The sequence below is a fragment of the Oncorhynchus kisutch genome, linkage group LG14, assembly GCF_002021735.2.
Source record: "Oncorhynchus kisutch isolate 150728-3 linkage group LG14, Okis_V2, whole genome shotgun sequence".
Taxonomy (NCBI): Eukaryota; Metazoa; Chordata; class Actinopteri; order Salmoniformes; family Salmonidae; genus Oncorhynchus; species Oncorhynchus kisutch.
This window is the reverse complement of record NC_034187.2, coordinates 72,691,215-72,705,098: the sequence shown is the minus strand read 5'-3', so window position 1 is coordinate 72,705,098 and position 13,884 is coordinate 72,691,215. Positions and strand designations below refer to the sequence as shown.

The 13,884-nt window shown below is 39.4% G+C and overlaps 2 protein-coding genes across 2 annotated transcripts; one reads left to right on the top strand and one right to left on the bottom strand.

Annotated features, from left to right (window-relative positions):
- Positions 1-1,076: 1,076 nt before the first annotated feature.
- LOC109904396 (guanine nucleotide-binding protein G(T) subunit gamma-T1-like) lies at positions 1,077-1,685 on the bottom strand. The gene is made up of 2 exons (XM_031789262.1): positions 1,504-1,685; positions 1,077-1,450 (listed from the first exon to the last, which is right to left on the bottom strand). The coding sequence occupies exons 1-2, from the start codon at positions 1,647-1,649 to the stop codon at positions 1,207-1,209; spliced, it is 390 nt and encodes a 129-aa protein (XP_031645122.1). The 5' UTR covers positions 1,650-1,685; the 3' UTR covers positions 1,077-1,206.
- A 2,458-nt stretch (positions 1,686-4,143) lies between these two features.
- LOC109903385 (tissue factor pathway inhibitor 2-like) lies at positions 4,144-8,244 on the top strand. The gene is made up of 5 exons (XM_020500056.2): positions 4,144-4,416; positions 4,816-4,986; positions 5,281-5,460; positions 6,873-7,046; positions 7,598-8,244. The coding sequence occupies exons 1-5, from the start codon at positions 4,341-4,343 to the stop codon at positions 7,699-7,701; spliced, it is 705 nt and encodes a 234-aa protein (XP_020355645.1). The 5' UTR covers positions 4,144-4,340; the 3' UTR covers positions 7,702-8,244.
- The last annotated feature ends 5,640 nt before the right edge of the window (positions 8,245-13,884 follow it).

Below are 13,884 nucleotides of genomic sequence, written 5' to 3'. Positions count from 1 at the left end.
ACATGAAGCTCAGTAAATCCGTAATATTTCAAGAACTTTTAAAGTTTCTTCAAGTGCAGTCGCAAAAACCATCAAGCACTATGATGAAACTGGCTCTCATGAGGACCGCCGCCACAGGAAAGGAAGACCCAGAGCTACCTCTTCTGCAGAGGATACGCTCATTAGAGTTACCAGCCTCAGAAATTGCAGCCCAAATAAATGCTTCACAGAGTTCAAGTAACAGACACATCTCAACATCAACTGTTCAGAGGAGACTGTGAATCAGGCCTTCATGGTCGAATTGCTGCAAAGGAACCACTACTAAAGGACACCAATAATAAGAAGAGATTTGCTTGGGCCAAGAAGCAATGGACATTAGATTAGTGGAAATCTGTCCTTTGGTCTGATGAGTCCAAATTTGCGATTTTTGGTTCCAACCACCGTGTCTGTGTGAGACACAGAGTAGGAGTAGGATGAGCTCTGCCTGTGTGGTTCCCACCGTGAAGTATGGAGGAGGAGGTGTGATGATGTAGGGGTGCTTTACTGGTAACACTGTCTGTGATTTATTTAGAATTCAAGACACACTTAACCAACATGGCTACCACAGCATTCTGCAGCGATACGCCATCCCATCTGGTTTGTTGGACTGCAGAGGGAAGGAAAAGCAGCCAACAAGTACTCAGCATTTGTGGGAACTCCTTCAAGACTGTTGGAAAAGCATTCCAGTTGAAGCTGGTTGAGAGAATGCCAAGCTACAATGTAGAAAATAGTCAAAATAAAGAAAAACCCTGTAATGAGTAGGTGTGTCCAAACTTTTGACTGGTACTGTATATCAGTTATAATATATGAGCTCAACAGCTATTTAGTCTTTGAAAACAGCCCAGGTGACTTGTAGTTGTAAACAAGCTCATTTAATGACTTTGGTTTCATCTAATAACTAAACAGATGGTGCACACTAAAGATATGGGAGACAAGCACATTACTGACAAATAAACCATCCAACAAAGCTCTGACAATCATTGCCAAAAACTACTCTTATTTACTGCATTAATTCAGGGAGATGAATTTACATGGGTTCATGAGGTTTGTATATATTCAGAAATTTAAATTCATTATTTTTGTTTTTTGTTTCTTCTTGGTTGGCTAATGGTGATCCAGCAATGTTTCCTGGGTAGGGGGAATGTCCTTGGGCACTAGAGGGGGTCTAATCTGTTCTTCCTGTCCTCTTCAGCAGATGACACATCCACCTTTAAACTCCTTGAATGGGTTCTTGTCCTCTGCAATACCTTTGACCAGGGTGTCCTCTTCTACACCGGCCTGAACGGCCTCCATAAACTCAGTACAGCACTTAGACGTCTGTCGTACAAAATAATGGTCTACCGGTAACACACACAACTTTAATATCAAGAATGCCATTACAGTCTCATTTGATGACCAATCCAGATCTCTTATTGTTCCTACATAGATATTACTTTTACAATTGGAAAAATGATCAATTAAAGTAAGCTGGTCAAATTTACCAGCCATCTCTCAAGCTTGACTTCAATCTTCTTTTGGTCTCTTTCCATTTTAGCCTTATCCACGTCTGTCAACTCGTCCATATTTATCACCCCCCGGCATTGTCTGTCAAAGAAAATAAATACATTGTTGCCCGAAGGGAAGGTAAACATTATTCTTAAAGTAGAGCCACACTCACAAAAACTATTTTAAAATGTGCCACGCAGAAGCTTGATAATCATAATTGCATACATTAGGTGGTACTTCATTAATTGTTTTGTTGATTGGGGTTGTGAATATTCATTGGTATATTATATTTTTTAAATAGACCCCAATCCTACACTCAGATTATCCCTTCCCTATGATTGCTAGATTAAGGAATTGAATAATATTAATTCATCAAATATATATTAATTCATAAAAGACAAGGAACAAAAGGACTTACCAAGTCTTACAAGGACCAGTCTTCCACCCCTGAAAACTGCCAGAGAAATCCCTCTCCCTCAATCCAGGTTATAAAGTCATCTGCATAAACATCCTAATCTCTTAATCTGATTAAAACAATGCCCTTTATTCCAACACTGTAGAATCATAGCAGAGGGCAAAGGGCAACTCTCCAAAGTACAGGTGTTAGGTTGGAAGTTGTGTTGTTGAGACGTCTAAAAATGCCATTGAGAGTGGAAGAATATCAATAATACGTGGATACGTGCAATATTTTGCCTGTGGTTCTCTTCACTGTTCCAGTGCAGATATGGGCTTTGGGACGAAGCAAGGTAACGTGTTTTCAGTGGAGAGTGTAGATGTAGGAAAGAAACTGCAGCTGATGCATCCATGAGATGGGTTTCTATGTATCTATTAGCCTACATGTTCTGTGCCTTTCAGATGTAGAAAGCGTTTCATGTCAGTGCAGAGAAAAGGTGCAGAGAGAAAAAGTGTGTGGGAGTATAGTGGTCACTGGTCAGACATGATCCTGTCAAGGGAGAAAGTATTGTGCCATGTTGAGAATGGGGTGGAGGAGGTCATTTCTATGGAATGAATGACAGCCTCCTCTACAATATACTGAGAGCGATGGAATCAAGGTTTAACTAAGAGGACAGTCAGGGGTTCATGTTATGAAATAATTTCCCCCTCTTGTTGCTGTCCTCCACCTATGTAATTGAAATGTATTGAGATTGAGAAATAAGCCTTTCTTTTCTTAGACCAAGGCTCCTATTCAATATTCAATCAGTTACAGGTCAAGCACTGATGCTAGCCTACATTTGAATTGTGCTGCCTGTATGTTTTGGATTCAGGCACAGAACAAAACAGGGTGACCGGTGTGAAACGAAAAGAATCTCCACTGCAGATGAATTGAAACATGTTTGGTGCTCTACATGGTGGGAGACAATCTCTATAACTAGGTTTCCATCCAATTTGCAACAGATTTTCATGCGAATATTCAAAAATCTGCAGAAAACAATATGCACATTTTCCCAGCAGAGGTATTTCCATCTAACTGACTTTTTGCATATAAAGGGATGTGCTTGATGACATAGTGCACGTAAAAAAAATATTTTGTCATTTAAATTCCCATGTACCGAATGACAAATACAAGTTAATTGGGGTTTCATCGCACTTTCAACTCTACTGATGTATTTGTTACAACTACTAGGTTTCAAATGCTAACTTTGTGTGTGAGTAAAGTACCTGTTGGATAAAAAATATCATGACAGGCCTGATGGAAAGAGGCAATTTGTCGGTAAACTTTATAAATGTGACAACACAAAATATGCTACAAAAGTTGGGATCTTTTTGTGTCAGTAAAATGTATCATGTAAGAAATTGCGGTGGAAATGCTTTTATGCACAAATATTGATATAATAACCATCATATAGAAATAAACTTGGAGTAATGTGATGACATGTTGTGTGGTCCTCCCACTACAAGGCGGGAAAGCATGTCGTTTATTGGCTACAGATTAAATATATTATGAATTTCACAAGGTGTTAAAAGTGGATGGTGATGAGTTTAATGCTCATTTCCAATAAATATCAAGGATCTTATTCTGGTGACATGATGATCGATGTTTTGCTGTTTGACAAATAAAAATAATCTCGCTATTTTGTCCATAATAATCTCATCATGTAGTAATAGGCTATACCGTCACTGTAGTTGCTAGTTGTCGGCTAGAGCACACGTGTTTATACCAGAGAGGGCACATTCTCTATGTAACAACATTTTTGTGTGACAAAACCATCAGTAGAGTAGAAAATGGAATGGAAACACATTTGTATTGACATTTTTATCCGATACGTGAATTTAACCGCAAAAGTTATGTTTATGTGCACTTCGTAATCATGCACAGCCTTTTATCCTCAACAAGTACATATGTTGGAAACATCTCTTATGTGGAGAATGCGGGATTTTGGAATGTATAGAGACACCATTATCATGTAATTGAACTACTCTGAAGACAGCAGTCCACAACATGACACATATGGTCATAAACCTGTTAACAACTCATTATTCTCATGATACCGATGATTTATTAATCATCACTAGCATAGTAGTTTCGTTCCCAGACTAGCCTACATCTATTCTGGTGTATTTCCACAGCAATGAGTAGACCATAGCTATTATCCAAGATGGGCGTCTTGCATAAATAATGTAGCTGTCTATCAATGTGACATTGTCTGTGATTCAAATCATCACATTAATCAGGTCGTTTTAAGACCTACTACGAATTTTTATGAAAATGACAAATGAGTCATCAGCTATAGCCCGCCCCTCCGGCCCCTTGGGAAAACCTTTACAATAGTATAAATGGCTGCTCATCTCGTGCGTAAAATTAGAAGGGTAGTTGAATTTAGAACCGATCTACAACAATGGAGTTCAGTTCATTGATTTTTCTGATATTTTCATGCTCCCTTTGTTACGTTTTTGCGTTGTCACCGAAACAAGGTAAAGAAACATTTGATTACCGTGACTGTTGATTGTATTCGTTATGAGAGGTCTCAAAGCACCAGAATACCGTTCAACCCCATGATAATCAATATAATGGGCGTTGGCTCAAGCCTTTCTAGTAGTGATAAAGTTGTTGTTGACATGAATCTGTACTTCAGCAGAGATATCTTTACCTAGGGGAATAATTCAACCCGTATCGTGGGATTTCAGCGTTACAGTTTGATTGACAGTTAAAGGCAATGTTCCCTCATTATGGTTAACGCTACCGATTTAACTGGAATTTACTTTTACATGTCAAGCATGTTATCTGTAACGCTTCAGCGATACAGATTGAATAGAGCCCCTAATTACATAGCCAGCAATAGTGTTGATGTTGTGTGTTTCTTCTCATTCCAGAGGTGTGTCTTCTTCCAGTAGAGGAGGGGCCTTGCAGAGGAGATAGCCAGCGTTACTACTACAATACTATCACTCAACAATGTGAGGTGTTCAGCTATGGAGGCTGCCAAGGGAATGGCAACAACTTCATGAGTTTTATGGAATGTAAGAAAGCATGTTTTAGGATACCAAGTAAGTTTATTTGCATTTTAATGAAAGACTCTATTTGTTTAGTAATTGCAGTAATTTTCCTTTGCATTGAAAAGTTTGCTGTTTATAATAATGTATTTATTTATTTAATATGCCATCAAAACTATTGTAACCACTGAAATCATGATGTTTGTGGAAATCTGACCTATTAAAGTACTAAAGATTTGAAATGGACACATCAACTTATTTAGGGTAAATGGCAATACACCGTGACATGTTTCATTTTTCAATAGTTCTTATACGAATGTGTGTCTTTGCACCTTCTACACCCACCAGAGATCCCCCAGATCTGCAGGTTCCAGAAGGAGGAGGGCCCCTGCCGTGCCATGCACTGGCGCTACTTCTTCAACATGACCACCATGCAGTGTGAGCAGTTTGTCTACGGTGGCTGTCAGGGCAACGAGAACCGCTTCCAGAACCAGATGTCTTGCATGGAGTACTGTAGACCACACAAAAGTATGTGGAGAATGGTCAAAGTCAACAGTCAGGCTGTTTTCTATCAGCTGTACTGCACAATAGGGAAAACAATTCCACATTAACACATCAGTGTTGAGCACATAGGCTCATTCCACATGAACAAGGCTTGTTATAACCATATTCTACTGTGTTCTACTGTGCTCACTCTGTTGTGTTGTTAACTTTGTATTAATTTTGAGGAAACATATTTAACTTTGCTCACAAGAATTACATGAAGAAGTATGTAGAAACAAGATTAGAGGAACCTCTTTCATGAAATCGTCCGGGGAATTTGATTGTAAACACCCACATCCTCGTCAGACCCTAACCATGAGGATGTGTAATAGTTGATATTTACAGATGTAGGATCTTAATTTGATCACACTGTTGTAGGATAACTTTCCTGCAATGCAGGACATTTTAAACGTGTAGTGTATTTGACATTTAAAAAGGCTTCTGAAGTTTGTAATTCCCACTTTAAAATGTCAGACTTGATTTTCCCTTATGAAATGCATCAACCCCTACAAACATTTCCATTAAAGGTGCACTATGCAGAAATCGCTCCACCATTTCCTGGTTGCTAAAATTCAGATAGATTGCCTAATTTCAGGATATGTGACAAAATAAGAAATTATAGTGTAGAGAACTGTACCATCTAAAGCACTGTGAAATATATTTTCCATAACCCAAAATGTTGTATTTTAAGCTGTTTGAAGCTGGTGCACAAAACCGAAAGTAAAATATGCAAAAATGTAACTTAAGGAGCATAGAATTAGCGCGCATAAAACAGATCTACCGGTTCTTGGACTTTCAATGAGAATGACAGATTTATAACTAACATTTCTATGTGAATTCAGTTGGGTCGCCCAAAAAGTTACATATTGCATCTTGAATTATAATCTACACAATCATTCACATTTCCTGTTGCTGTAGGATTTGTTTCCTGCTGGCTCAAATTAAGATCATACATCTGTAAGTAATCAGGAAATTAAGCAAGATAGAAGGAACAGCAGTACAAAAATACCAACCCTGTCTAACAGCCTGCTCTATCAATACGATACTCAAGGGCCTCACAGTTTGCGAGTGCCTTAATTTTCCTGCAAAAATTGCCCTGAAATGATTCCAAATGGCCCTCTATACAGCCTTCTCTCAGTTGTGTGTCTGTTCATGTTCAGAAGCCAGAGATGATCCTCTTGGTCTAAAATCAGACAATGCTAGCTGAAGAGTAGACTACATTTACAGAGTACTCATTGTCCTTTCTTTAGACTCCATTATTCCGATATGATTACATCCAGTGCCCTCGCTCAATTTTACATCTACTAATGTAATTAAGACACCAGAAACGAGATAATGTTAGCTGAAGAGTAGCCTTCTCTTTGAGAGTTCTTATAGTTGTTTTGTGTGATTGACAGCTACTCCTGTGCTCTGCCTGGATCCCCTGGATAAAGGAGGCTGTGCTGCGTCTATACTGCGCTATTACTACAACTCAGCTTCCAGGATGTGTGAGCAGTTCATCTATTCAGGCTGTGGAGGAAGCAGCAACAACTTTATATCCAGGCAAAGCTGCATGGACGTCTGTGCTAAAGGTATAATAATGGCCATGACACACGTACTCATGCACAGACGTAATCATTTAAATGTGGCAGATTATAGACGGGTAGAAGTTACATGTAGCTGTGGTCATGATGTGACTGGGGATACTGAAAAGATGAACCGCTCACACGTCCAGGAAGATGAGTTGTAGTAGTGGTGCAGTATGTGGATCAGGTTTTAAGGAACAGGCTTTATTTCTAACGGGATCAAGCACATCAAGCTTTCAATGCAGTACAGTGCCCCAAAATAGATGGATTACGCCTCAATCTCTCAATTTTGGCCACATTAATTGGATATTTGTGTAATATAATACATGATTATGCTATAACTGACAAGTATGTGTAGTTTAGGTTAATTTGCACACAGTTTTCAATAGTTTTAGATGGTTTTAGTCGAGCTGAGGCTCTCCCTGCCCCCCCAGCAGGCAAACCGATCGTTCTGCACCTTACTGTGACATAGTAAGGGAAAGTGAAAGGGGGATACATAGTCAGTTGTACAACTGAAGAATAACCTATATGACGATATGTCATTTTCTTTGTTTCAGCTGGGAAACCATGGAAACCCAGAAGAACAGGCTTGAAGAGAACAACCACCAAAAAACGCATTAGAATAAAGTCTAATAACGGTATTAAATGGTCAACAATTTGATTCAGAGATTTTTATTCAAAGAGACACATGAATTGACTGTAAATGAACATACATTGAAATGTTGATTTGTATGTTTGTTTTTTACTGCACTAGAAGTAACTAGCTACTTGCACTGCCTTTTCTATAGATGTTAACTGTGATGCACTGTTGAAAATAGCGAACCAACCACCCAAATGGGAATCAACCTACACCAGCAGTATTTTTGCTGTGTATCTTTCTCAAGATGGTGTATTGTAGAATACATTTACCATAGCAACTATCATACAATATAGCATTTAATTTTTGTTAGCAAAATAATGAATGTATTTTTAGTATTTTGTGTTTTTAACATAGTATATTTCAACAAAAACCTTTGGTTAGCATTATATGAAGTTTTCACACAATGGCATATTTTGGATAATTTTTTTTTAAAACTCAACTTTTCCTTGTCTGGATAGTCCTGTTATTAAGCAGGAATAAGAACTGAATGTGTATCGATACTTATTTTGTATTTGTTCTTAACTGACTTGCCTAGTTAAATTAAAATAATTATTTTCCTCTGGATATTCTTTGGTCACGTATGCTCCACGTGATAGCACAGCCACAAGGTCAAAAATAGGCTATTATCATACAGTGATCATACATATCATACAGTTAGCAGTGTGGTTAGGGTTCGGTTTAAAATCACATTTTAAGAAGAGAAATTGTAGAAATATGCAGGGTTTATGGCTGGTCACAAAGTCAACACATCAATGTAATATGTGATACATACTGACACACCTGCAGGTACATTCCCATCCATTATACAATTACATGACAATTCAGATTTATTTCGTTGTTTTGACATGAACCCTAACTTGAAAGTTTTGTTTTGAAACAAACTCAGAATAGAAAAGTAATAACCTGTTCTGTTAACTCTCATGCATTTGATTGTATCTGAAAATATTAGTTTTGGCAGCATAATCAGTATACACAGTGTTTGACTTGGTCAGGAGCTCACCAGAACTGAGTACCGGCACCTCAAAATGTCTACAGCTTCCAATAGAATATTGGCTTAAAAATATTGGCTTAAAACTATTGCAGAGTTCCTGCACCTAAATACAGTATAAACACTACCGGCACACAAAATGAGTACCGGCACCAATTTCAGACCAAGTGGTGTTGTGGTGTTGTCTCCTAAAAATACACCTAGGAGCCTTTTTTTGTCATCCTGTGCTTTTTCACATTTTTCTATTTATTTTTATTTATCTAGGCAAGTCTGTTAAGAACCAATTCTTATTTATAATGACGGCCTACCCAAGCTAAACCTGGACCAATTGTGCGCCGCCCTATGGGACTCCCAATCACGGCCGGATGTGATTCAGCCTCAGTGCCTCTTAGCACTGAGATGCAGTGCACCACTCAGAAGCAATGTAGCATTGTTCAACCACATGATTCAACCATTCCAAAAAATAATAGTTGCGGCACTGATTCTGCGACAATAAATAATGATGGAAGTCATCAAAGGTAAACTGCTAGCCCATTCAGTTGGGATATAAATAGTATAAAACCTGTCGGGCTGGTTCTCTATTAGGACTCCAGGGTAAACCATCCATTGCTGAGGATGTGGTATCAGAAAGGATGTCATAAGTAGGCCTATCAATCTATCTCCCTGTCCTTAGATGGGGTCACAGGATGCTAGCGTTGGGAAGGAGGCGGACAGTGACACAACTCAGAAAATCCAATAGTAAACCATGGACCAGAAACGTAATAAGCATTAAAAAGGATTTAGAAGGAATTAAAATGTTCGCATAGTTTTTCTGTATGCAAATTGCTACTTTGAAGTTTGCACTCCTTGCTTTTGTAAAAAAAAAATAAGACGCATTTCAGACAAGCTTGTTAAGTTTAATCACATAGAAAATGTATCCCTGTTTTTTGTCGCTTTGTTATGAGATAAAATCTCCAGCAAAAGCCATTAAAAGCTGTCCATCTCTGTAATAGACTTGGTGGTTTATTTTCTATTACAGACAAACCGTCTGAAATGGAACCTATTCATTTTGAATGGTGCTGATTATGAGAGATTTGACTGACATAAGAGTACTTGAGGCCACTGTACTAGTCACAGGACATTAGGTAGGGCAATTTACTAGTAATTAATTCACTGTTTTAATTAAATTACTTTTATATACAGAACCATGAGCTCCATGTGCTAATCAGTCCATTTCATGAGTTCTCAGACCCTTTAGCTCTATACCTTACGTACTGTATAAGCCAAGCCTGTTGTTAGCAATTTTCAGTTGCCATAATATTACTTGTCATTCTATAAACATTTAAATAACAAAACATTAGTATTTTTCATAAACGTGATTGCATGTATACCAATTAATCATGTGTTCTATAAATAATATAATTGAATGTGCTGGAAGCTAAAAGATTACCCAAGTTTGAGGATGACTTGGGGACTTAGGTTACAGAACTTTAGGCGCCTCCTGGTGGCAGAATTATACCTGTTGCAGCTGCCCTTGGCAAACCAAAAGGACGTGCATCGCAAATGGCACCCTATTCCCTGTATAGTGCACTACTTTTGACCAAGACCCATAGGACTCTTCTCAAAAGTAGTGCACTATATAGGGTATATGGTGCCATTTGGGACACACAGTGTATGCTTGAGAAAGTAAACCGCCCAGTAGCTCCATGTAGACTGTGTTCCTAGTATATTAGTATCCATAATTAACATAGTCTATTAACAGAGTTATACCAGAGTCTATTACTTCTAACTACTCTATCTGTGGATGGATTTGGTCCTAGGTCCGTTAGGACCTTCATTGAGCATGACCTGATATCTTGGCAGCAGGGCCTGGATCCTTAACAGCCACTGGGTGGGGATCCAAGGCAACGTTTTACAGACTTCACCTTCCACCCATATTAACTGCTGTAAATGAGTAAGCAGCAGCACCCCTCTTCTTTCTTTCATCCCTTCATCAGGCATTTCACTCATACATACCTCTGAAATATCCATCAAAAGGGAATCAAGAAGTTTGGTCATGTTGAGGCGACTGATATAATAAATAATCTAATTAAATCCTCCTATGATAGAAGTACATTTTCTGACCTTTGCCCACCAGCTGGAAATGTTTGGTGTCAGTGTCTGTACGTGTTAAATGGCACCCTATTCCCTACATAGTGCACTACTTTTGACCAGAGCCCTATCAGCCCTGGTTAAAAGTAGGGCACTACAAAGGGAATAGGGTGCTATTTGGGATGCAACCTAAACCAAACATCTTCTGACGCAACCTAAACCAAACATCTTCTGACTGAGTGCTCTGGAGCCTGGCTGTTTCCGTACCAACACATGGTATCACACTTTCCCCAGAGTCCATCATCCAGTGGGGGATTAAGAGGAGTGTCTCTCTCTCTCTCTCTCACCCCTGCCTGAATTGATCTCTCTGGTCTGGTCCGAGGCTAGGCTGGGCTAGGCTGGCCTGGCTGACACTCCCTATTGATCTGTCTCGCCGCCTACATTCTCTGTCACGTGGCCATGTTATGGAAACATAGATCAACTGTACTGTGTACCTCTGCTGGAGTGATGCAGTGGTGAAAAAAGTAGTTGTGATGAAAAAGTTACACTCCCTATACTTTCAATGCAGTTTTCTGCAAAAGGTGGGTAAACTGTCAAGCAATTTTTATTTTAAAAGCTGTGGAAACGTTTACTTGCGTTTACACTCCACTACACCACTGCTCTGCTGTAGACGTTGTAATGGGCATTGCTTTAAAGCATACGACCCCAAATTCTTCCCACAGTTCTGTCAAGTTGGCTGGATGTCCTTTGGGTGGTGGACCATTCTTGATTCACACGGGAAACTGTTGAGCATGAAAAACCCAGCAGTGTTGCAGTTCTTGACACAAACCGGTGCGCCTGGCACCTGCTACCATACCCTGTTCAAAGGCACTTAAATCTTTTGTCTTGCCCATTCACCCGCTGAATGGCACACGTACATAATCCATGTCTCAATTGTCTTAAAAATCTTTATTTAATAACCTGTCTTCTCTCCTTCTTCTACACGGATTGAAGTGGATTTAACAATTGACGTCAATAAGGGATCATAGCTTTCACCTGGTCTGTCTATGTCATGAAAATAGCAGGTGTTCATAATGTTTTGTACACTCAGTGTATAACTGGTTGTTTAACATACACGTCCATAAAGCTTGGTATCTTAAGTTCTACATGCACAAAATAAGAGCTCGAATGTGATTTTAGTATTCAAAGGATGTAATCAAAGGCTCTATAATTTCATCTGAATCCCTATGAAAAAAGTTAAACAGTGAACTCTGCATTCACGGAATCCTGGGTTTGAGAGTGAATATTTGATTTAAAATCATCTGTGTTTATTCACAGACCTTTGTTTTATGTTGAGGCTGAAGCAATACCTTCAGTCTGTAAACAGAAACATCCTTGATGGCACACATTCTATGACTCTCAATGGAGATAAAGTAGTTCCACCACTGTAGCCTGCACGCTGCACGCGTGCCAGAGTCATTTTCAATCAAAGTATGGAAGATTACAAATTACTCAAATGAATCCCCTGAATACAGACACACAGCCACACATTTATTTAACCTGATGTATTTTACAACACATTCACAAAGTAAAGTGAAGAAAGATTTCAATCTGTGCACTCCACGCGGCAGCCTCCAAAGGTTAATAACTTTATATCAAAAATAAATGTCATCCGTTCTCAGCAGACTTGGCAGGTAAACACATTGTCGCTATTGTATTTGTGTGTCTTAATAAAGTCATATTTTTTGTTAGGTTTGTGGATGGAGGCTACTGTAGAGCGCTCCACCTCCTGAGAGCTGAACTTAGAACCCCCTGAATAAGCAAGGCGTATGCAGATGTGAGGCGTGGAACCATCCTTCTTCTGTGATTACCTCCGTAAATCAAACAAAACGTTATTCTGCCAATGGAGCAAAGCTCAGAGGAATGGTCACAAAATGCTGGCCTGGCACCAGGGGAAACTGAGTGCATATGCTTCTAGCACAACAGTTTCTGGAGTTGAGTTGTAGTGGGTCTACAGTAAATAGAATGTGTCCCAAAGTTTTGCCTACACACAATAAATCAGACCAAATTTTGACCGTAAAGGTCTTCTCCAGCTGATGGGATTGAACTCTGTGTTTTTTTTTTTTTAAGTTCTTGGAAGAAAGCTTAATTTCTCATATGACAGTGACATGTGATGTCTGTAACAGCATCTTACCCCACCCACTGTGAGTAGACCTGCAGGTCTTAAGATTGTGACTTTGATAAATACATTTGGGAGGTTTGAATCTGTGTGGGCATCCGCCATTTTTTAGCCATTCCAGAATTAAGGACCTATCAATTTGTGACCAAATAGGCTAATTGAAGGAGTTGGAGGAAGTCTCCAGATTTTACCAGAGGGATCCTCTCTGTGGATCCAGACAATGGATGCCCGTGACATTATCTGTCACCAGCCGCCATTACGTGCCTTTATTTTCCCCTCCAGAGCCTAAAATGTAGCATCTCCTCGTGAAACAGGTGGTTCCATTTCCTCCTTACCTGGCTCAAACAATGGCCATGATGGGCTTAAGCTGGCTAAAGATCTCTTCCTTGCTTGTGAAGGTCACTGTGGCTGCCTCATATCTAATAAAACATGGAAACCAGTGGGCAGCTGAACCACACTGCTAACCTTATGCCTAACCCTAACCTTAAATTAAGAACAAAATACTCATTTATGTTTTCATTAATTTCTACAATATAGCTCATTTTGACTTTGTGACTGTGGTAACTAGTTGAAACCGCCACTTTGGCTTTCTGAGAGGATTCTGCCTGATGAAGGGTCAAGTGAGGACAGCTTGTCTCAGTGTTTTACGCTATGTCAAAACCTTCATCCAGGTGTAATTGCCCTTTTAAAACCCCAACGCTCACTGGTCTCTAATGGACAGATGAACTAGGGGAGAGAAGCTGCGAAGCTGGCGAGAAGGCCCCTGTGTAGTATGGTTATTATTACCAAGGCTGTGTCTGAAATGGGACCCTATTCCCAATCCCTACATAGTGCGCTACATTTGACCAGAGCAATGAAGGCTCTTGTCAAATGTAAGGCACTACAGTGTGAAGATAATAGAGTGCCATTTCAAACACATCCCAGGAGTTTCTTCTCTCTACCTTAGATGAACATTGTGGCATCGCTGATGCACAGTGTGTATTAAAGT